This window comes from Aedes albopictus, unplaced genomic scaffold (assembly GCF_035046485.1).
Source record: "Aedes albopictus strain Foshan unplaced genomic scaffold, AalbF5 HiC_scaffold_193, whole genome shotgun sequence".
In the NCBI taxonomy this organism is placed as follows: Eukaryota; Metazoa; Arthropoda; class Insecta; order Diptera; family Culicidae; genus Aedes; species Aedes albopictus.
The window spans coordinates 21508-43655 of NW_026916973.1; the positions used below are offsets into that span (position 1 = coordinate 21508).

Genomic DNA, 22148 nt, shown 5'->3' on the forward strand with positions numbered 1-22148 from the left:
CAAACGAACAAACGGAACAAATGATCAAAATGAAATGAAACTTCAGTCTTGTAAAGTAGGTGTGTACAGGTTGCATGATTTTCATCCGTCGTCATTGGTGAAGAGATTCGGTCAATTCGGTCTTTGGAAATGATTGGTCCTAGTGGCCACAATGTCCGTTCGGATACTATAATCAGGTATCTGTAGATATGCTCCAGAGGCACGTTCTCTTCATTTGGGAAAATTGTGCCATCCCCATGAACATGAACCTATTCATCATCTACCCGAGTGAGAAGAAAAGGCATATCGGATGGGATGAGGAAAAAGACAGAGAAATGGAATAGGATCGTCACCCAAGAAGAGGGCACTGACGCATAAGCATACCACAAAGATTTTAAACAGCGCCCTGAAAAGAGCACTGTAATGACGCATACAATGATACATATTGCCCATTTTACTGGCATTTTACCAGGTTAGCTGGTATGTCTGAAACATACTGGAAAAACTTGTAATTAGAAGGCACGAAATGTTGCTAATTGGCAAATTGAGAGATGAAATTTGTGAAAAAAATCGCGTTCTGGTGGGATTCGAACCCACGACTCCGTATTCGCTAGACCGGCGCTTTAACCAACTAAGCCACAGAACAGGTAATGGTTCTGCGGAATAGAAAGCCAAACTGACTCCGAAGCCGCACCATGAACACTCCTATTTCACAAACTCATCTCTCTTTTCGGCTTAGATGCCAATCCACAACACACTCCTGTTTGTGCCCACTACCTACAAGTGCGAGCGAGTTATTTATATGAAGCCGAGACTTACTCTCGCACTCCGCATACCTAGCCACCAGGCAGTTTGTTTTGCTGGTGTCTAATTAGTATGCATCGAGAGCTCGGCACGGTCGGACGCTCGGACGACCGGACTGCGCCAAGAGACGCAAGCAAGGGTACAATGATACATATTGCCCATTTTACTGGCATTTTACCAGGTTAGCTGGTATGTCTGAAACATACTGGAAAAACTTGTAATTAGAAGGCACGAAATGTTGCTAATTGGCAAATTGAGAGATGAAATTTGTGAAAAAAATCGCGTTCTGGTGGGATTCGAACCCACGACTCCGTATTCGCTAGACCGGCGCTTTAACCAACTAAGCCACAGAACAGGTAATGGTTCTGCGGAATAGAAAGCCAAACTGACTCCGAAGCCGCACCATGAACACTCCTATTTCACAAACTCATCTCTCTTTTCGGCTTAGATGCCAATCCACAACACACTCCTGTTTGTGCCCACTACCTACAAGTGCGAGCGAGTTATTTATATGAAGCCGAGACTTACTCTCGCACTCCGCATACCTAGCCACCAGGCAGTTTGTTTTGCTGGTGTCTAATTAGTATGCATCGAGAGCTCGGCACGGTCGGACGCTCGGACGACCGGACTGCGCCAAGAGACGCAAGCAAGGGTACAATGATACATATTGCCCATTTTACTGGCATTTTACCAGGTTAGCTGGTATGTCTGAAACATACTGGTCTAGCGAATACGGAGTCGTGGGTTCGAATCCCACCAGAACGCGATTTTTTTCACAAATTTCATCTCTCAATTTGCCAATTAGCAACATTTCGTGCCTTCTAATTACAAGTTTTTCCATCGCTACCCTTGAAGATGGCTCAGTACAATACAATTTTGTTTGATAACATGACTCCAAACTATTCCATTATTGTTTGTGTTGAATGGCAGACTAGATGTCAATCTGTAGGTTTATCCAACCCTTCGATACCAGAAAAGCTGGCTCAAGGCCAATGAAATCTTGTGATGCTCCAGTGTGAGATAACTCATCAGCCAATTCATTTCCAACGATGGAAAAATGGCCAGCTGCCTATGCAAGGAAAACAGCGTTTGCTGAATTCAGTTGCTCGATTTGAGTTCGACAAGCGATAACTAACTTCGAGCTAAAGCTACCCGTACCCGAACCCGAAAGCTGGCTTTAGCAGCTGTCATACTATCTGAATAGAAGTATATTGCTTTGCCCACTAAATGTTGCTGAAGTGCTGATTGCACTCCGCACAAAAGAGCAAAGATTTCGGCTTGAAAAACGGTGCAGTGGGTACCAAGTGAGTACGACTGATGTAGCCTCTGCTCACGAGGGTAGACACCAGCTCGATTAGCTTCGAGAAGGGAGCCATCAGTGTGACATACGATGTCGTCTGAAATACTCCTTTCCAGATAACCAGAAATCCACTCTTCCCGGGAAGTAAAGTTCGTGGAAAATGTCCTAAATCGAAAATTACAAGCAATTGTAAGATCACTTGCAGCAAGGACTACTTTATCCTAATCCACCAAAATTGGAAACAACGAGCTGTGTGTTGATCTGCGGTTCTCAGAGGTTTCCTGTAGTAAACCGAGTACCCATAGGCAGTGAGTGCATAAAAGTGCTTCTTGTTTAAGATGAATGTGTAGTGGAGCAACGTCAAAAGGAACTTCAAGCACAGCCGTGGAAGTTGAAGAGAACGCTCCAGACATCGCCATTAGGCACATCCTTTGAAGATGACCTAATTTTGATTGGACCGTTCTCACTTCGCCTTTTTGCCACCACACAAGACATCCATAAGCCAATATTGAACGAACAACAGTCGTGTAAATTCATTTGATATACTTGGGTTTTAGACCCCAAGTTGTACCAAAGTTTTGCCGGCATTGCCTGAAGACCATACAAGATTCTGAACTCAACATGAGGTGTCCAGGAAAGCTTGGAATCAAGAATAACTCCAACGTACTTTACCTGTTAAGTCACATCGATTTCAGAATCACAGAAACGCAAAGGTCGAACGCCATTACGGTTTCGCTTTTCCGTGAAAAGAACAATAGATGTTTTACTCGGATTAACCGAAAGGCCATATTGGCGACACCAACCCTCAAGTACCTGAAGCGCGTTTTGCATCAGGTCGAAAAGGGTGCTGATGCCCATACCAACTAACAATGCAAGGTAGTCGTCGGCAAAAACATAAGTAGGAAAACCGCTATTATTGAGTTGCCTCAATAGCGTATCTGCTACGAGATTGCACAAAAGTGGTGATAAGACTCCCCCTTGGGGGCATCCACAAACACTCAACTTCCTAATCGCCGCTTGACGCAATGTCGAGAAGAGATCTCGGTTTTTGAGCATTTGGTGAATCCAATTGGAAATCATTGGAGATATACCATGACCCCGTGCGGCTTCCAATATGGCATCGAAAGGCACACCCTCGATATCTAAGAAAACACCCAAGCAGGATTGCTTTTGAGCGAATGCCTTCTCGATATCGTAAACAACTTTGTGTCACAGTGGACTTTCCAGCTTGGTATACATGATGGTTTACATGAGAAGGCATGTTAGCCAAATGAACATCACTGATGTGATGATCGACAATGTGTTCTAACCATTAGCGGAGCCAGCTTTTTCTCTTTTCTTACTCACTCTCCTAAACATACACGAGAGAGAGCGGGATGAAGGAGGGGGCAAGCTGCCTCCTCTTCTATCTTTCTCTCTCTCGTGTATGTTTAGGAGAGTGAGTAAGAAAAAAGAAAATGCTGGCTCCGCCAATGGTTCTAACCATTCAGGTCAAACTGGAAGGTCCGAAAGTCTTTGCTTTTTCATACTATGTACGTATCCTTTCGGAATAATCTTTTCAGTAATATCCCGTCAAGATTTGCGAATGTATCCTGTAGCAAAACTGCAAACAAGAACTTTTTTTAAATCACGTTTGACGTCTTCGAATCTCATCTAAAGTAAAGCAGGATAAATCCCATCTTCTCCTGAAGATTTGAAAGGGCCTAAGTTCTTTAGTGCACATTCAATTGATTCTGTAGTTACGATACTCCGAGCAGAAGCCAGAGAATCATAACTACAAGAAAAGACATCCGGTTCATCCGAAGATGTAATATCTACACAACCCAGGAAATATGTACTGAATAAGCATTCCAGAACTTCCTCATCAGAGGAAGTCAGATCGCCATTTGGCAAACAAAGTTCGTTCACTCGGAAACCCTTAGATTTCGCAAGGATTTTATTTAACAGACTGACTTCACTCAAACAGGAAACATAGGTATGTACAAAGGTTTTTTTTCAGCCGACTGAAGACTGAAGAGCTTTCCTGTGGGCCTTGCGAGCCGACCTGGAAGCCTCCGATCCTGCCGAACGTCGTCTGTTCCAAATCTTACTACATTGTTTCCTGAGCTACGCCAGATCAGAATTCTACCAAGGGGTTCCTCTTGTAGTCTTCACAGACCGTAGAGGGCAAGCTTCTTCAGAAGCTTCCTTGATGAAGGTCGTTGTAGTGCCAACGGCATCATCTAAATCATTTGGAGTGTCAGAATTCATGAAATTTGGCCACAACCAAATCCGTAAAAAGATCCCAGTTGATTAACCGGGGAGACGTGAAACGCAAAGTTTGTGAAGTTTTCAAAAAAGATGTAGCGATGATCAGATAAAGATTCTTCTTCTGACATATGCCAATTTGTCAACTCATGACTAATTCTGTTAGAGCAAAGCGTTACGTCTAACACTTCATCTCTAGCAGATACCATGAAGGTTGGGCGGATGCCTTAGTTAAGTAATCCAAGATCTGTACTACTTAATCAAACTGGAGCCTCTCAAGTTAATGTCTGAGCTGCCCCAGATGATATGGTGACCATTAGCATCACTGCCAGCAATTAGCGGAAAGCCTTTTGAAGTGCAGTATGCGATGACTTGCTTGAAAGCATTCGTAGGAGATGATTCATCATGCAGTAAACAAATCGAATAATATACGCATTTCCTGTTAAGGTTTCCAACGGATACATCAGTTGTGACAGCACAGACATCTCTAGTGATTATTCCAGAGACGAGTGTGGTAACGATTGCATACAGGCTCGAGACATGACACGCCATTTCATTTTTACTGTAGCAAACACTGGGTTCACAAGGTTTCCTGGATAGAAATTCCCCTTACGAAAGTAAAGTTATTGGACTAAGGTCACCTGGGCTGTACTATTTTGCTTAAGTCTGCAAAGATTGATTGTTACTGTTCTTTTATGCTGAAGATTAATCTGAGCTATCCTAACCTTAGGCACTATCCAGACTTGGCAAGATTAAACTCTTTCCAATCACAGCACAAGAAAGAAAAGCAGCAATAAAACCAGATCGGTATCGATTGGAAAGCGCCAAAGGCGAGGATACACAGAATACACTGTGTAAATCGCATAATGCGAAGCCATATAGGTGAAAATTTAAACTAATCAATAACATCTTCCTTCATAATCCTGCCCTTATTTATTCTCAAATTTCAGTTTGAGACTAAAGAAGGACAGCTGATTGTCTCGGAGAAACACAAAGTCCAGTGCATCATTGCTCCGGTTAGCGCAGTAAGGGCAAAACACTGTGGAGGGTGCCCTGGTACACCACAGGCTCCGTTTTCATTTGACCCCCCCCTAGCCATTCATTCCTAGGCATGGTAAGCATAAAGCCGCATAACACCATGAACTAGGGGTCACCTGCTTTGTGGATTCATACCACTGGAACGGGCGGTCCGTAGTGCTATTCTTAGCCAGTTGAACTAGCCGCTACCGATACTACACAGCAATCGTGTGAAACCGAACAAAAGTCGTATGCCCTGTTGCGGTTTCCAACAGCTTCAGCAATGGTGACAGCACATACATTCTTGGCTAGTACACATGCTCGAGGCATGACACGCGACTTTGCCAGTTCGTTCTTACTGAAAGTGGCAAACAGCGGCTTCACAACGTTACCTAGATAATATTTTCTCTTACGAAAGTAAGGTTTTTGGGCAAATGTCACTTATGCTGTACAATAGTATGACGTTTCGGTCAAACTATCGGACAATCTTCAGGGTTTCAGAAAACAATAGATGCCAATAACTAGAAAGCTTGACTTCTTTCAAAGTAAATGCCCTGAGTATTTCAAGTACTATTACCAGGGCCAACTCCAATGATTGTGAATCGTTTACTTTCTAATTTGAGTCAAGGAATTCGATTATTTTTTTAATTTCAGAAAACTCACTCATTCAAGTCAAGGTCAGTGCAAACATTTTGTTTTTCTTTCCTATTTTCCAAATTTTAACCCCCACATATGAGGATGTGAGTTTTCTGTGATTAATTGTGTGCAACTAAATCGCTGCTGATCGATGCCCAGACCAGGGAAGATTTGGCCACCATTTCGTGTTCGATTTGCATTGTTTTCCACCACCACACACACAGCCCGGCGTTTTCCAGTTTGCGGGTTTTCCTCTCAACAAATTAACAATGTATTGATCGGAATGGTGTTTTTTTTTCTGTGGCAGTGAGTGGACTACCGAAGAATCTCAGTGGCAATCTTCTATTGTATCTCTCTTTCTCTTCTTCGTAGGTGACTGTTGTTTAGTGTTTATAGAAAAGTATATAAATTCATTTTCCGCGATGAAGAAATGAAGAAAAACCGGAATGTTCTATGTGTTTTTATAAAATTATGCTAAATCGTTTGTTTTTATTTTTGTTATCTAGTCAAGTTATCTCAATGAATGTATCTAACAGCCAACAAGTTGTGAACAAACCAAGAAGAAAAAAATCGGTATTGCATGTGATCTGTGCCTGAAGCAAGCAGGCAACCGTTGTGTATATTAGTGATAAATTAGAGTTAGTTGGAAGGTGATCGAATAGTCAAAGAAGAACGAAGGCGAGGTGAGGTGAGCATCCCGAAGAAATGACAACGAGGAAAAAGAAACGCCAACAGGAAGGAGGAGGTTTTCTGAAGAAAGTTTCATCGTTATTCAATCTCGACACGGTAATCATCTCCCTTTCATAACACTACCTACTCTTAGCTAGTTAATGTCCTTCTCTCTACTAATTACGGTGATGGGTCATGCCTTCTCCTATGCGAGCTAAATGTACGCACACGCTACCCGAGCAAAGTCTGACAGCAAATTGAAAACAAATTTTGATGTTGTGATATTGAAAATTATGATAACTCAGGTTGTTGTCGTTTTGGTCGTTTTAACATCAAAAATGAGAGCAGAAAAATGTTCCCGTAACAGCAAGTTGAAAACAATTTCTGCTATCAGTGATAGCAAATTGATAACTGTTTTTGCTATCAGCACGAAAAAAATGAAAAATCGTTAAATATAGGGGTTTTTCGATTGATATCAAATCCTAAATGCCATAACATAACTACACTAATGGTATAAGGAGTGTATCGGAAAGTAGTTGAAAATGTTCAGGATGCTCTATCTCGAAGCTGGGTTGGTCTTTTCATTTCGGTTCTTCTATGAAATCTTCACAATATAGTTAAGTTTAAAACAGCTTGGAAAAATTTGGAAAATGTTTAGTATTATTGAAAATATGATTAAATGAACACACCTCAAAAAATAAAAATCTGCACAAAATGCAATTTTGTTAAGATTTTTGAACATTTCAAAAATCTGTAGCGAATGAAATTTGTACGATAAAAAATCTGGAAAATATTTATGCTTGTTAACAGTTATGTACACATGACATATCATTCAACACCGGCTTTCAAAATTCATATTTTCGATAGAAAAATCACTTATATCTACAAAATGGCCCACTCCAAAAAACGTCTATTGTTTGGTCAAACTTTGAAGCTCTGCTTTTAATGTCTTAAAAGGTTATAAAGTTCTATTCTTTGCTCTAACTTACTCGTCCATAAATTAAAAAACATACCCTATTTAAAAAAATGCGAATTTTTCATTTTATGTATTTTTTATTTGCGTAAACATGATTCGGATGAACATAGAAAAAAGGGGTTCCTCAAAAATGGCCTTTTTTCATTTTTAAGAATTGTGCTTTTTTCTTGAAAAAAATAATTTGCCTATATTATGAGGATTCTGGAGCTTATTACAGTGACCCCACAATTTATGAATCGGCAAAAATGACCACAGTTTATGGATCACTCATTTGATCAGCATGGTGATTCATAAATAAGTGTACAAAATTAAGGTGATTCATCGGTGTGGGGTCACTGTATATTTGCACAAAAAAGTTAACAATTTTCGAACATTATCGAACTTTTTTCACTATTTCAATTTTTTAGAAGGTGTGCAAAAATTTATAAACATGCGTTCAGTAATCTAGGTTAAAAACCCAGTTAAAAGCACATTTTTAGAAAATCATAAAAGCCATTTCTTTTTTCAAGGATTTATACAGTATTTCCAAAAATAAAATTACTTCAAAGTTGTATTAAACTATTTTTGAGGCTATTGTAAACATTTTCAACTACTTTACGATACACTCCTTATTCCTAGAGTTATTATATCAATTTGCCGTTGAATACAAATCGAGTTTTCGATTTGCTATCATTTTGTTGTCAGACTCTGCTCGGGTAGCTACCGAAGCAAAACCATAATCTTCGCTTGATCGCGAACAGCCGCGTTTTCTCCATAGGTTTTTGCGCACAGAATGTGCCTGCCTATAATGACGACGGTGACGACGCGACCGTGATCGTCAAGGTTATTTTTAGCACTGGACACATTGAACGACGCAGTCCCGAGTCCCGAATCAATTTTGCTGTCCGTTTATTTGTATAAATTATGCACCGCACCCTATTCAGCGCCTCGAACATTGATAGAGCGAATAGAGCAAACATGCTGATAACCGATATGTAGTTTACCTGCCTACTTGTGTCTACGTACAGTGCGACCTCAACAGGTGAATAATCTTATCTCCACTCCAGCATATTCTCATTCAGGGCCGTCCGTGCGGCGCTGGAGAAGAACAGAAGTATCCTCCATTGATAAGATTGGTGTCCTACGATTTGAGAAGGGCGGTGCCGTTTGGTGTTCAAATAAGAATTGAAGCAGTTGGGTACTCAAATGTATGTTTCGTTTGTTATATGATTACCTGAAACTTTTGAAACGCTACCCTACTCTAACTACTAAATTTACAAAACATTATAATATATGTAAACAAATCTACTATCTGAAATTGTGTACCCAATTTCCTGTCTTTACAATTATGTATATATTATCTCTATAATCTGCTAATTGGCAATCTACGCATCTTTATGAAACTCTGCCATTCAATTCAAACACTCAGATATCCGCATAAAACTCTTTCATGGACGATTGATTGCATCATCAATTACTTCTCCTTCGTTAACAAGGGCCAGCATTCTGACGTGGCAGACAACATTCTCGCTTTACGGAATCATTTAATATGTTACTTCTGTGTTACTTCGGATGCAATTCCTGGCTAAGTAATAACTCAAATTCGTGATGGAATTTCTGCCGAAATCTATAAGGTAATCTTTGGATATATCCTGAGAAGATAACTTACGAAAAAGTTACCTGGTAGTGTTTTCCAGAAGCACACGAAGGAATTTAATGATCAAATGCAACAGAGTTTCGAAGCCTGCTTTTGTCAGCATCCTAAACAGAGTTACATTTAGAATTTGTCTTCGAATACTCCGTTGAACTTCTGGCAGAGCTCTTGCCAAGTTTCCTAGTTGAGTTCCTGAAAAATAAAGATACATTTTTCCGAATAAATCATAAAAAAGCCTATGGTTATATAGAAAAAAAAGAAGGCAGTTGTCCGAACCAATCTTGTGCACCATCACAATCTTAACACACACAAATCTCGATTGTTTCTATGTACGTGCTAACAAACACATTCGCGACGAAAACATTGTTTCGATGGGAGCTCCCATCACACTTTGTAAATCCCAACATTGCCCAAACGCACGCTTCCGTCGCTTGACGCAGAAATTTTGACACTCACTTCTACATGACCGTCACTATGATTGGGCTGAGGGCTGAGCTTCGGATTTCATCGTGTGTTTCAAAAAGAGACAGATCGCTGCTGTTGGATGTTTTGTTGATTTTGCCTTAAACCAAGGGATATTTTGGGTTGCTCTGGCGTGGTTTGTTTCTGTTTTGATGGTCGGCGTTTGCCATTTGACCCTCGCTTTACAGTTGGTGTTGATAGGCATTACCCATCCTGAAATTGCCCAGCACTAGTGAGAATGGTGGAAAGAATCTCAGGAGGAATTTTTAAAATAAACTCTGAAGACAAATTCTGCTTGGCTACATGCATGCTAGAGCAGATAGGGTAAATGCACTAGTCTTCGCCCCCTCCCTAATTTTCGCCCCCCTAATAAAACATTCATAGTTTTTGTGATTAATTAGGTAGATCGTTGTTTGCTTTTCAACGTATCTGAGAGAGCAAATAAAAATCATTCTTGTGCACTAATGATATTCCACAAAACCAATAACTTAATCTATCGAATTAGCGATTGTGAAATAGTCATGGCAATGATGTATGTTGTTTTTCAGCGCAATGCAAACAGTGGCGATAATAGGAACCTGGGAAGACATACAAAATCAACTCTTCCAACCCATATTAATGAACATTGATAATCATACAAGTCTTAGGAAGACACATCAGGTTATTTATTCAGCTCAATTGATAAAACTTATAATTTTTTAGCTATTTTTATAGGTGGCGAATATTTTTTTTATTCTTAATCACTTAACCTAATTTACAGCTCTATTGTCCACTGGGGCACTACGTGAGCAATTTCAATTGACAGCTGCACTTACATTTTGTACAACGCCTAGATTCTATTCTACTTTATCGAACTGGTTGCCTTTCTGCTACTTTCATTTTTTCTACTTTATACCTAGTAGAATGATGAGCACAAGGATGATGATGGATGGCCGTTGTTCCTTTCCAGTCCGATTGGGGGTCCATTATGAGTAGCAGTTCGCCGATGTCCAGGTATCCGTTTCCGTTTGAGCCATGGGGCTCAGAAGAGGGTCAGTGTCAGTTGCTCTCGGGGAAAAGCAACTAACGAAAAATTGCAAGTGCCGGGGCTGGGAATCAAACCCATGACCATCCGCATATGAAGCGAACGTGTGACCAACTACGCCACGGGCCCCGGCTAATGTGGCGAATATTAGAGCACAAAATTTTAAGTTTCCAATTTTCGCCCCTGGCGAAATCCCTTGTCCCGTTCTATTTGAATTGCGTGTTTCAGTTTTCGCCCCTCTCTTTCTCGTACTGGAATCGGGTGTGGAGATAACGGATGAGGTAAAGTTGATCTTTGTGAGGTAGGGGAAAGTGGGGCAAAATGTACCATTTATGCAAACGTGGTCATTCTAATCTATTTCATGAGTGTCTTCTGTGATTTTTTGGCCACTGAATTCGAAGGTCGATTCGACACACAATATTCAACGATCCTCGTCAAATTTAGTCTCTATGCTATCACACAAACTACTTCGTTTTTGATGCGACGTCTTGCTGTCATCGTTGCAAAAAAGGAAGACAGCGAAAATGAAATGCGAGCGAGTCATCCAGAAAAGCACGTGCCAATCTGTCACTTTCGACACATTTGACTTTGAAGTCAGATGTGAAGGCAAAAACGGGCAATTTTTGGGACTGTTCGTGGCACGAACGTTCCAAACCGTCGTGTTATATAGGAGAATGCCTGCACAATCTATCCAAAAGTCAAATTTTTCTGAACTTGTTTAAAACTATGTTCACGTCTAGGTTCACGTTGATGAGAAAAAATACAAAAAATGGGAGAGAAAATGGAATTTATTTATAATAATATAGGCTGAAATAAATTTCGCGGCTCTTTCACTCACTAGGGTCACTCTATTGTTCAAACTCTCTGAATTAAAAAAAAGTTTAAATTTCAGGTGTTGAAAAATTTTACGGGGCAAAACGTTCGCTGGCATTTTTCGCTTTGGCTAGTTATGAAATGTAACAGCCATTCAACTCTTATTTAACTATTCGCAACAGCTAGGAAAGATTACAGACGCTTGTGGTAGTTAATCGGTCAATGTCAATCGCTTGAATTCCATGTTACCTCAAATAATAAAATCTTTTTGACGTAATTTATTTATAAGAATATTTCTGGCGTTTGTTTTAAATAAGTCGTAAGTTTGCTGTGATTCTTATGCAGATTGGACTTATTCAAATCGAACGCCAGTTTTGTTAGGCACACTCGTTTTAGATTCACAATATCCCTGCATTTTTTTTTAACTTTCGCCAAGATCTACACAGCCAAGCGCTAAGTAAAAAACAATATTACCGATCTCTCAGCAACTTTGACAGTTTGTTTCTCAGATTCAGCAATTGTTTTTTTTTCTGAGAATCAGCTAACAAACGTCACTTTTTACTATTATCTCAGTGAGTTTGCTGTACAGTCTGCAGATGTGCGAGAACAGCTGAATTCGCAATTATTATTATACCTAGTGTATGATTTTAAAATAAGTAGCCCTAATAGATTTTTTATGCAATTCAGTATCATAATTTACATTTTATATAACTCATTTTGGTATCATAATGGCCATTTTTTCCGAACTAGTTCATTATGCAACTGAAATGAGTTGCATAATGAAAAATAGTTTGATAATGTTCATAATGCAACTCATTTGAGTTGCATTATGAACATTATGCAACTCAAATGAGTTGCATAATGTTGAAATGGAACTCGTTGCAAAACTTGTTTTTTCAGCACTCTTCGTATTTATCCAACTCGGCAAGCCTCGTCGGATAAATGTACGACTCGTGCTGAAAAAATCAACTTTTTGCAACTCGTTACATAAATAACTATTTCGTGACGTAATTTATGAATGTTCCCTTTAAGTTATATAATGCAAAAAAAATCCATTTCAAAATCATCCCTTCCATTCTATTTTTTTTTTGCATGGGACGTCGACAGACCACCCACTTCACCCTACAAAGCGTGACGTAATTTGTGTACGTATTTCATTAATACGTAATTTTTAGTTGGCCATGTTTACTACTTTACAATCTATCTATTGATCTATGTATGTATTGTTTCATTCTGTTAATTCAAACTCAAGGAGGCGAATAATATGCACGCAGGAAAATCATTTTTTCTTGATTTTCCAGACGAGAGCTTGCTTTTACAACTCAAAAACGCAGAAGACAGTATCAAGCTTGCCGTGATAATTCGTATTCAATAAAATTTTAAGGATAGCCATGATCGAATAGAGGAAAACTTATGGGCAACTGTAGGGGGCGAAAATTAGAGCGGAGGTGGGGCGAAGATTGAATTTTGGGGGGCGAAAAATAAATCACAAATCAATATTGAAAATTGTTATTTTAATGTATTAAATCTTCATTTAATGGTACTTATGAGCTGGGTTATCACTGATTGAAGGATAATTAGCAAGAATCACCAAAGAAACATAGATATTATCGGAAATATATGTTAAAACTCAATAATAATGATAGTTTAATGCTTTAGGGGGGCGAAATCTAGTGCTTTTACCCTATATCCAAAGATACAGCAAATTTCATGTGAACACGAATGAATCTACAAGTTGAAACCATCTAGAAATTTCTTCATAAGGATTTTTTTTTCAGAAATTCTGTCACAGTTTCTTTTTGTAACACATCTTGAAACCTTTTTTTTTTCAAGATTCCTTTCGTATTTTTTCACGTCATCTTTCTGGTATTCCCTTTTGAATTTCCCCTGGAGATTTATCCGGATTCCTACCGGCATTTTTTCCTAACTCTGAAAAATTCTGAAAAACTTTCAGGATTCCTAAATTCCTACTGATTCCGCCTGCAATTTTTCACAAGAATCCTACAATGCTTCTTCCGTAGGGTTTTCCGGTTTTGTTTCCAGAGTCCCACGTGGTATTTTCCTGGAGCTCTGCCTGCGTTTTTCGTAGTCGGAATTTTTCGTGAAATTTCTCGCAGGATTCATCCCGACAAACTTCGCAAGAGTTTCTCTCAGCATATCTCTGATGTTGTCGCGGAATTTCTCCTAGAGTTTTTCTCGGAATTTTTCCAGGGGTTCCCCAGAATATCTTGCCGAAATTACTGACAGAGTTTCTACAGGAGTTATTCCTGGGATTTCTACTAGAGCTCCTACAAGTCCCTCGAGAACTTCTTCCTATGGTTCACGTGAGATTTTTCTTGGAGTTTCTCCAAATTCTCTCAGAAGATACAATATCGGACAATAAAACTGCGCCAAAGCCGTTTTCCCATACAAACTAGTCAACTATAGATTGTCATAGGGTTTTTTTTGCCCGGGAATAACACAACATGTAAACAAAATTATTTAGAACCTAAATTCACAAGGAAACGACTATTTTCAACCACTTCTGAATCTCCATCTGAATCAGATACCTTACTGATTGAAGTTGTTGTTAACAGTGATTGTTGTGAAGATTTTCTGCCGGAAAGTTGATTTTGAACGAGTTTTCTGCACCTAATCCAGCACCAATTCTCGGCACCAGTGCCGAACTTCCAGCAAAATCAAATGGGAAATCACTTCGGCACCTATCTTTGTGCTGCCGAAGTGCACTCGTCTGCGAGTAATATTTGTTTTGAGCACTTGTGCGGCTTCAGAGTGAAAGTGTAGCTCATTGACTGTGGATCCCGTTGCGAAAAGGTTGCGGGAGACGATTATCTACAGAAGGGCGTTTGGAAAATATGCGGTAAGTGATATTTTGATTTGTTTTGCTGTGAGGTGCCGGAAATTGACGCGGGTGCCGAAGTGGTTCGAAACCCTATCTCAGTTATTTCTCAACCGATTGTTTTCATTTTTCTGTGACGTACTATAAACCATTTCAATTATCAAAAACTACTGAAACTGTTGATAGAATAGTTACAGACGGTTGTATTTTGACAATAAAAATGCACCGAGGCAAAAAAAAAGTTATAGCAAATAATGCTGACTTTAAATCATGTTGGTCTCTTCAGCAAATTCATTCGTTATCACACAAGAAACATGTTTGCCGAAGACACCATAATGATATGACGTAACTATTTTTTTGCTATGAAAGTTTGTCTTGGTGCATTTTTATTGTCAAAATTCAATCTATCTGTAATTTTTGTAGTTATTGCCGAACTTTTTCAATAGTTTTTAAACATTGAAATGTTTTGTAGTTTGTCACAGAAAAATGCAAATAATCGGTTGAAAAATTATTGACATATGGCAATCTAAAGTTGACTAAACGACATTGGTGCATTTTTATTGTCCAATACTGTAGCTTCTGGTGTTGATCCTGGGATGTCTGTCAGAGTTTTTCTTTGGACTTTTTCATAATATTTTGTCCGGATTGTCTTCCGGGGTTTTTGCAGGATCTGCTGCAGATATTTCTGGCGTTTGATTTGAATAGGTCGTATGTTTGCTGTGATTCCTATGCTGATATGACCTATTCAAATTGAACGCCAGATTTCTCATGCAGTTTTTGTCGTGGTTTCTTTCATCGCTTTTTCCGGGCTGTTCCTCGTAGTTGTTGTCGAGATTATTCTTATAACTCTTTCCAGAATCCCCAACGGAAATGGTACCGAGATTCTAAGTGCTCCTTCTGGGTTTTCTTTAATAGTTGCTACCGGAGTTTTTTTTTCGAAGTGCCGTCTGGGATAACTTACGAAATTAAGTGTAAAAATTGCTAGAGAAATATCAGAAAGAATCCAGATAAAATATCTGAGAAACTTCGCAATACCTATTCGAGAAATCTCAAGAGGAGCTTTTGAATAAAATCTGGAAAATAAAATGGGACATCACAGAAAAAAAGTTCTGAGAGTAAACCCGAGAGTAAATATGATGGAAATTCAAAGAGGAGCTCTGATACTCCCGCGAGGAAATTCCAGAGAAATATCGGAAACGTCTCTGGAAGAACTTCTGTAAGAATGTAGTAAAAAACTCGAGAAAATTGGTCAGATAACTATCGCCGGAAACCACTACAGAAAATTCTTGAACGAACTTTGGGTTTAGCAAGGATCACCGGGAGATATGATGATGGTTATGATGTACCCACTATCAGTGCAAGGATGATCTATGGCTGCAGAGTCATACCAGAACGGAATGATCTACCTGGTGTTTTTTTTTTTTTTGTAACAGTATTAGCTTCCCTAGAATTCCCCGAATTCCCTAGAGACCTTCGGAGAAGAACATTATGATTGCTTTTTCGTGGCAAAGCCTGACCACTCCACAAACATTTTGTCCAGAAACAAGTTCGTTAAGCTTCTTTAGGCTACCACACGACACTCTCCACCCAAGTATATGTCGTACTCAAATATAAAAGGGAACAACAAGGAATCATCTCAGAGAAATTCCGGGAGCAACTCTCAGAAATCCCGAAAGAACACCGAGAAAAAAATCGAAATGTACTAATCATAATCCCAACTACCTCTGAATGGAAAATTGGGAGAACTGGCTAAAACAAAAAAAAAACAAAACCTTTGATAAATTCAAGGAAGAATTCTGTGAGAAATTGTGAAAGAATTTAAAATAGAAATTGCTGTAGAAATCCAAGAAGAAATGCGAGAAAAAAAAATTCAAAGAAAAGTCATGGAAAGAATTTCGAGAGAAATTCTCAAAGAAATTTCAAAACGAACTCGGGATAGATTTGTGATCAAATTTCTAAACGAGTCTCTGAAGGAATCCCGAATCCTTGAAAGAGTTCTTGAAGAATCCGTTTTTATTCAAAATAGTTAATATATCATAATTTACAGTTTTTCGTAGGATTTTCATTGAAATCTCAACATAACTACACCACCAGCACAAAGTACAGTCATCCAAGTCCAGTTTCAAAACTGTGCACGGAAATCAACGGCAAAATGGTCTGTGCAATTACTGATTGGACATCTGAATGTTTTTTTTTTCAGATTATTAGAGTGTTTTTATGTCCCTTTTTGAAAGAATTTTTAGGTGGAAATGTCAAATCTTTTCTTGTAATTGACACAAAAATCTAAAAATATACTTCAATCAGTTTTTGTATTATATTCAAAGACGTTTTGTAAAAAAATCTTCAAAGAATTATGAATTGAATTGCAATTCTCGGTGGTACATCTTGAGGAATTGTCCGTGCAGCTTATAGAGGAATTTCCGGTGGGACTCAAAATGAATTTCGTATGGCACTCCTAGAGAAATTCTCGGTGGAGCCCTTAAATTAATTCCTAATAGAATTCCTAGAGGAGGAACGCCTAGAGTAATACGCGGTAGCACTCCTAGAGGAATTCGCGATGAAACTCCCAGAGGAGTTTCCAGCGAAACTCATAGAGGTGGAAACAATGAAAGTCCCGGTTGATCATTAAGAGAAAATCACGCTAGAACTCTTGCAGGAATCTCTGGTGTACCTCCAAGACTTATTCCCGGTGGATTTCCTAGAGAAATTCTCGGTGAAACTTATACAGCAATTCTCGGTACCTTTGGAACCCATGGAAGTCTTAATTGATCATCTAGGGATAATCCAGATGGTACTCCTACAGTGGCGATTCTCTAACCTCAAATCTACCTGTTCAACGAACGTAAATTCTTGAATTTTCTCATCAAATTGGCTTGTAATGAGTAGAAAATGACGAGTCGATTTCGTCCATTTTCAATTTGATTCTGATCCTGAATGCGTCGCAAATGCAAGTTTGAGGGACGTTGAACAGGTAAAAAGTGAGGTTAAAGAGACCCCACTGTAGGAATCCTCGGTGGAATTCCGAGAGGAATTTTCTGTGATGGATCTTTTAGAAAAAAATCTCGATGGAAATCGTAGAGGAATTTCCAGTGGCACTCTTTGGGAAATCTTGGCCGAACTTCTAGAGGAATTCCCGGTGGAATACCTCGACGAGCTCTCGGTGAAACTCCTAGATGAATTTCCAATAGAACTCATACAAAAACTTCCAGAGGTTCCGATTGGTATTCTAGAATAATTTCCAGTGCAACATTTGGAGGAACTTTCGGATAACCCTAGCGGAGTTTCAGGTGACATTTCTAGAAGAATCCTTTGAAATTTCTAGGTATAGAATCCCCATCCGGTTTACGGCAGATGAGTAATTTTCCTATCAGAATATCGTTGACGAGGTACGAAATTCAAACAAACGCCGGTGGAACCGAGTGAAATTTGGTCTAAATGTTTGGAAATTAGGACCCAAAATAATGGTTCACCACTGAAAACTACCTAAGTATAGCAAGTTTGGTTATCAATATAGTGATCTAAGTTTATCGCAAAAAAAAATATGAAAATCACCAATACACTTATTTAGTATTTAAAAGTTCGGTAATGGTTTAAACTGGGTTAGACCTGTATTTTGAACATTTTGCAGAAACCCAGTAATTTTGACAGCGAAAATAACAAATTTCGATAAAATATTGTACAATTTACTGAGTATGGTAATTTCATCAACTAAAAGTTCGGCGATATTTACACTTTACCGAACAGACTAAAAAATCAGTACATGCAAGTACCGACTATCCGCAATCATTGTTCTTTTACTGAGCTTTCGTCAATAAAAAAGTAAACATTATTGCCCTCTCGAGCAGCTGTCAAGTCGTCATGATCATTTCAGCATCATTTTTTTTAGCAGCCGCATTTGTCACATTTTTCGTAGAAAATTCATTTTTTTACCGGCTAAATTATTTCCTGTATGTTTAACAACTTCTGGGTAAGAATTATCAGTGAAAATTAGTGAAAGTAAACTACACGAAAGGCTAATAGTGACTGAAAAAGGTGCTACCACAAGGCTTCTCCGGCCATAGAACTGGATGTTTTTTTCACATTTGATACAGGGGTTTTAGTCAGCACCATTATTTGACCATCGTGGGCTAATCACTAATTCTGTGCTGATTCTGTATTGTCCGGAGGAAGGGACTGACACATCTGGAGCAGCAGATTCTGTCTTGCTTACAGCTGAACCGAAAGCTGCTCAACAATCTCGTGCAATTTATTTTACAAGCCATCTGAGAGTCTGAGGAATCTGTTGCTCCAGGTGTGCCAGTCTCTTCCTCCGGACACTACGGTTTTTTGATTACTTTGCCAGGAGTTGTAGAGCCACAGCAAAAGCCGAGCCTCCTTCCCGTAATTAATTATGGGATCTTATCTGAAATGAGAAAAATATGCAGCATTGGTTAGGTAGGGTCTGGGGATCATTCAGAAAACTAAGAAACTCGGTAACCTGAAGTAAACAAGCAATGAACTGGAATTCAGTAAAATTTCAATACAAAAGTTACTGGGTAACCCAGTTGCTGTTTGACAGATCTTTAACTTCCCACCTTACTGAGTCGTCGGTAATGAAATAAATTACTGAGTATTCAGCAGTTCAAAAACCCAGTAAAATTTTACCGAAGTCGGTAATCAAAAATAGCTGTGAATACTCACATTCTGAAGATGCCTGTTGGTCCCAAGTAGCTATCTCATTGATTCCTTGTGTAAGTGTGGCTGGTCTGCCGATACTGGAGTAGCATCTACCGGCGGTCAAATCAAGCTCAAGCTTAAGCTCGACATTAAACGGACTGTTGACAGACGATATAAATCTCACTACAGGCTGAATGTGGCTGCTCTGTGGTTTTTTTTTGCAATATCAGAATAATGTGAACGGTCGCCATGTAGTAGATCGGTTGCATAACGTATTGGACATTTCCATTGGTGTACTGTGATAGTATTTATACGAAATCCAAACGAAACGAAAACTACAATTCAGTAACAAATTTTGAAAACGACGTATAATCAATGGTGTAGCATTGATTATACGTCGTTTTCAGAATTTGTTACTGAATTTTAACCCTCTAATACCCAAATTTTTGATTTTGATCTAAATATCATTTTTCGTCATCTAAAATCGATTTAAACATGTTTTGGAAGATGATTCTTTTTAATTCTCGATATCGTCAATTTCAGTTTTTGATTTTTCTAATTTTTATTTTTGAACATCCCCACACTTTTTTATTTTTCCTGGAAGCCAATTTGGGGAACGGATTTTTTGAGATGAAAACATTTTGAGATTTTATGATTATTGTTGAAATATTATTATTTTAAATTTTTTTCACAGAAAATTTTATTTTCCGTGTAATTTTAAGGAAAATAATTTTAGAGTGTATTCGGTTCCCTTAAACTATTAAACAAGAATAGAATGATTTGGGAAAAATATAAAATATGTCAATTGTAGCGATTTAATACAAAATAAACAATGACTTCTAAAAGGTGACTAAAACATCAATTTTTCAATGATTTTTAAAAAATGTAAATACGCTTCAAAATACACCAAAAACCATTTTGAGATATACAGAATAGCCCTAAATATCAGCCAAAAATATAAAAAGTTTGAGTTTCCACGAAACAAAAATTACAAAAATGCTCAAACTATACCCCGTCTAAAGGCGGGATTGGGTATTAGAGGGTTAATAAAGAAAAGACTGAGTAATTGAAATGACAGAGCAGAACAACCTAATACAAAAGCCGTTTCTCGGAATTTGAAATCCATAACACCTAACTGACTTGAAAAGAACCTTGCAACAGTGTCTTCTTGGAAGCCACACACTCCGTGCACGTCTGGTAAACTGCTTCAGAAGGATTATGTTCTTTCCTATCCAAGGCCTAGTTTAGTGGTTTCAGCGTTCTTCAGTCCGTTTTTCGACCGACTAGTAACCTTTCAAAAAGAATTAAAAATATTTACTATGGAATTTACTTACTCATTTCTACTGTTTCAATTGCTCCAATAACTGGCCAGTATTAGAGCTCTAAGATCAATTTGTAAGAAATGCTAGATTTTGGGTGATTCTCCAGTGGTGATCAAATTGCCCCATTGGCCAAAATTACCCCGACTACCACTAACTCAGTTTTCGGGCTCGTCTTAATAAGTTCGAGTTGATACCGGTCTTAGCAGCAAGGTACTTAGTTGCTATTGGATAACCGTCTTCTTTCATTCATTGCCGTACAGATATGCCATTTTCCAGGTGGTTGTCAGGATGCTACTTCCACCTTTCAATAGATTTACATCTGTGTATTCTTTATCTTTTTCAAGCACCTTTCGGATAGATATACAAACATTTCGCGCACCTGATACAATTCCTAGGTTTACCTATATTGGCACGTTTCCAGACGATTACATACAGTAATAGTACATCATTACAGTAGTATGTACTGCATAAGATTAGGATCTATTGCATGGAAATTAACTGAATTGATGTTCATCGGGAAATTGTTTATTTTGTTTGTAAGTCAAGATAGTTATTCAATTACCTTTTGAATTTCTCGATTAAATTAGACTTGTATGTCTGTTCTCCGTGCACACTGATGGCATTATAATTTCCCTTTCACCGGTGCATGTCGGAATTTCGGTTCGATCCCTTCCGAGAAGGGACCACCGTGCATTCGCTCACCCGTTAGCGTCAACTCTACACACGCTCACGTCCAACATTATAAATATCTTACCACATCACCCAAGCCGGCAGCAGCCAGCGCAGCGGAGGCGCACGACGATTGCCGGAGGAGATTCGCCAAACTTTTCCGCCGTTTTACCTACTGACTGACTTTGAGTGAGTTTTGAGCTCCCGCCCGCTTCATAGCGCGGCCGGCACACATATGCAAACAACACATTCCTATCGAAAACAGTGCCAACCCGCAGTAGAGTCGCCGCCACACATCGCAATCACACCACGGAACGAAAATATGAAAAACGAGCAAAATTCCCTCCTATTTTCGGTTGCGCGTAACCGAATTGGCTCCCCACAGTACATAGTAGCTCTAAGCTCTCTAGCGTGATTCGGACGAATTTTTCCATCGCGCTTTCGGTGGCGCAAAATTTTCGACTTACAACCCCCGTTTCAGATCGATCAGAGTGAGTGCATCGTCGTGACCGAGATCATCGGATCGATTGTCCGCGGTGCCACCCCGTTCGCCCGTTCCGAAGAGCCATGAAAGTAAGATCAATTTGATGTTGTAGAGTTTTCGCTTTCCTTTTTTTTCACGTTTAAATTAGTCGTATCCGTGTTTGCCTGTTCTAACCCATCCTCCTACTGTATGTAGAGTGGATATCTCTTGATAGAATCATTAGTGACAATTTTCTTTTTCATTTTGTTTCTTCCGGCAGGTAAACACATCAAACTCGAGTGATTCAAAACAGGTCAGTTGAATAGCAACGATCGTCGAACGATAGATTACCGAACAGCATCCAATATCTGGACACTCAAACCAAAGCAATTGCGCAAATACGACATGGACGACAAGGTCGTTTCATTCCAAACATGGTCGATGTATAGACCGACTGTCTTGCATTCGCGTTTGTTTTTCAAGACAACTTATTTAAATACAGAACTCAAGATTTGATCTCTTGACAATTTGAATAGAGTTCTTTGTACCCCAACAACCTTGTGTTTCTTATCAAAGTGTCCAGATATTGATATCCTCTTCACTTAACCGTCGTTTTGAATCTAACCTTTTCTCTATCCC

At 39.0% G+C, this 22148-nt stretch overlaps 1 protein-coding gene across 7 annotated transcripts in view; it reads left to right on the top strand.

Annotated features, from left to right (window-relative positions):
- LOC109413204 (disks large 1 tumor suppressor protein) overlaps positions 1–22148 on the top strand; it is a gene marked incomplete at its 3' end in the record, with an annotated part of 47901 nt that overhangs the window by 19662 nt on the left and 6091 nt on the right. For 5 of the 7 annotated variants that reach the window (XM_062843411.1, XM_062843412.1, XM_062843413.1 and 2 more), the window contains 2 exon segments: positions 6490–6769; positions 21790–21822. In XM_062843411.1, coding sequence (XP_062699395.1) covers positions 6689–6769; positions 21790–21822 — 114 coding nt within the window. 7 annotated transcript variants of the gene reach the window in all.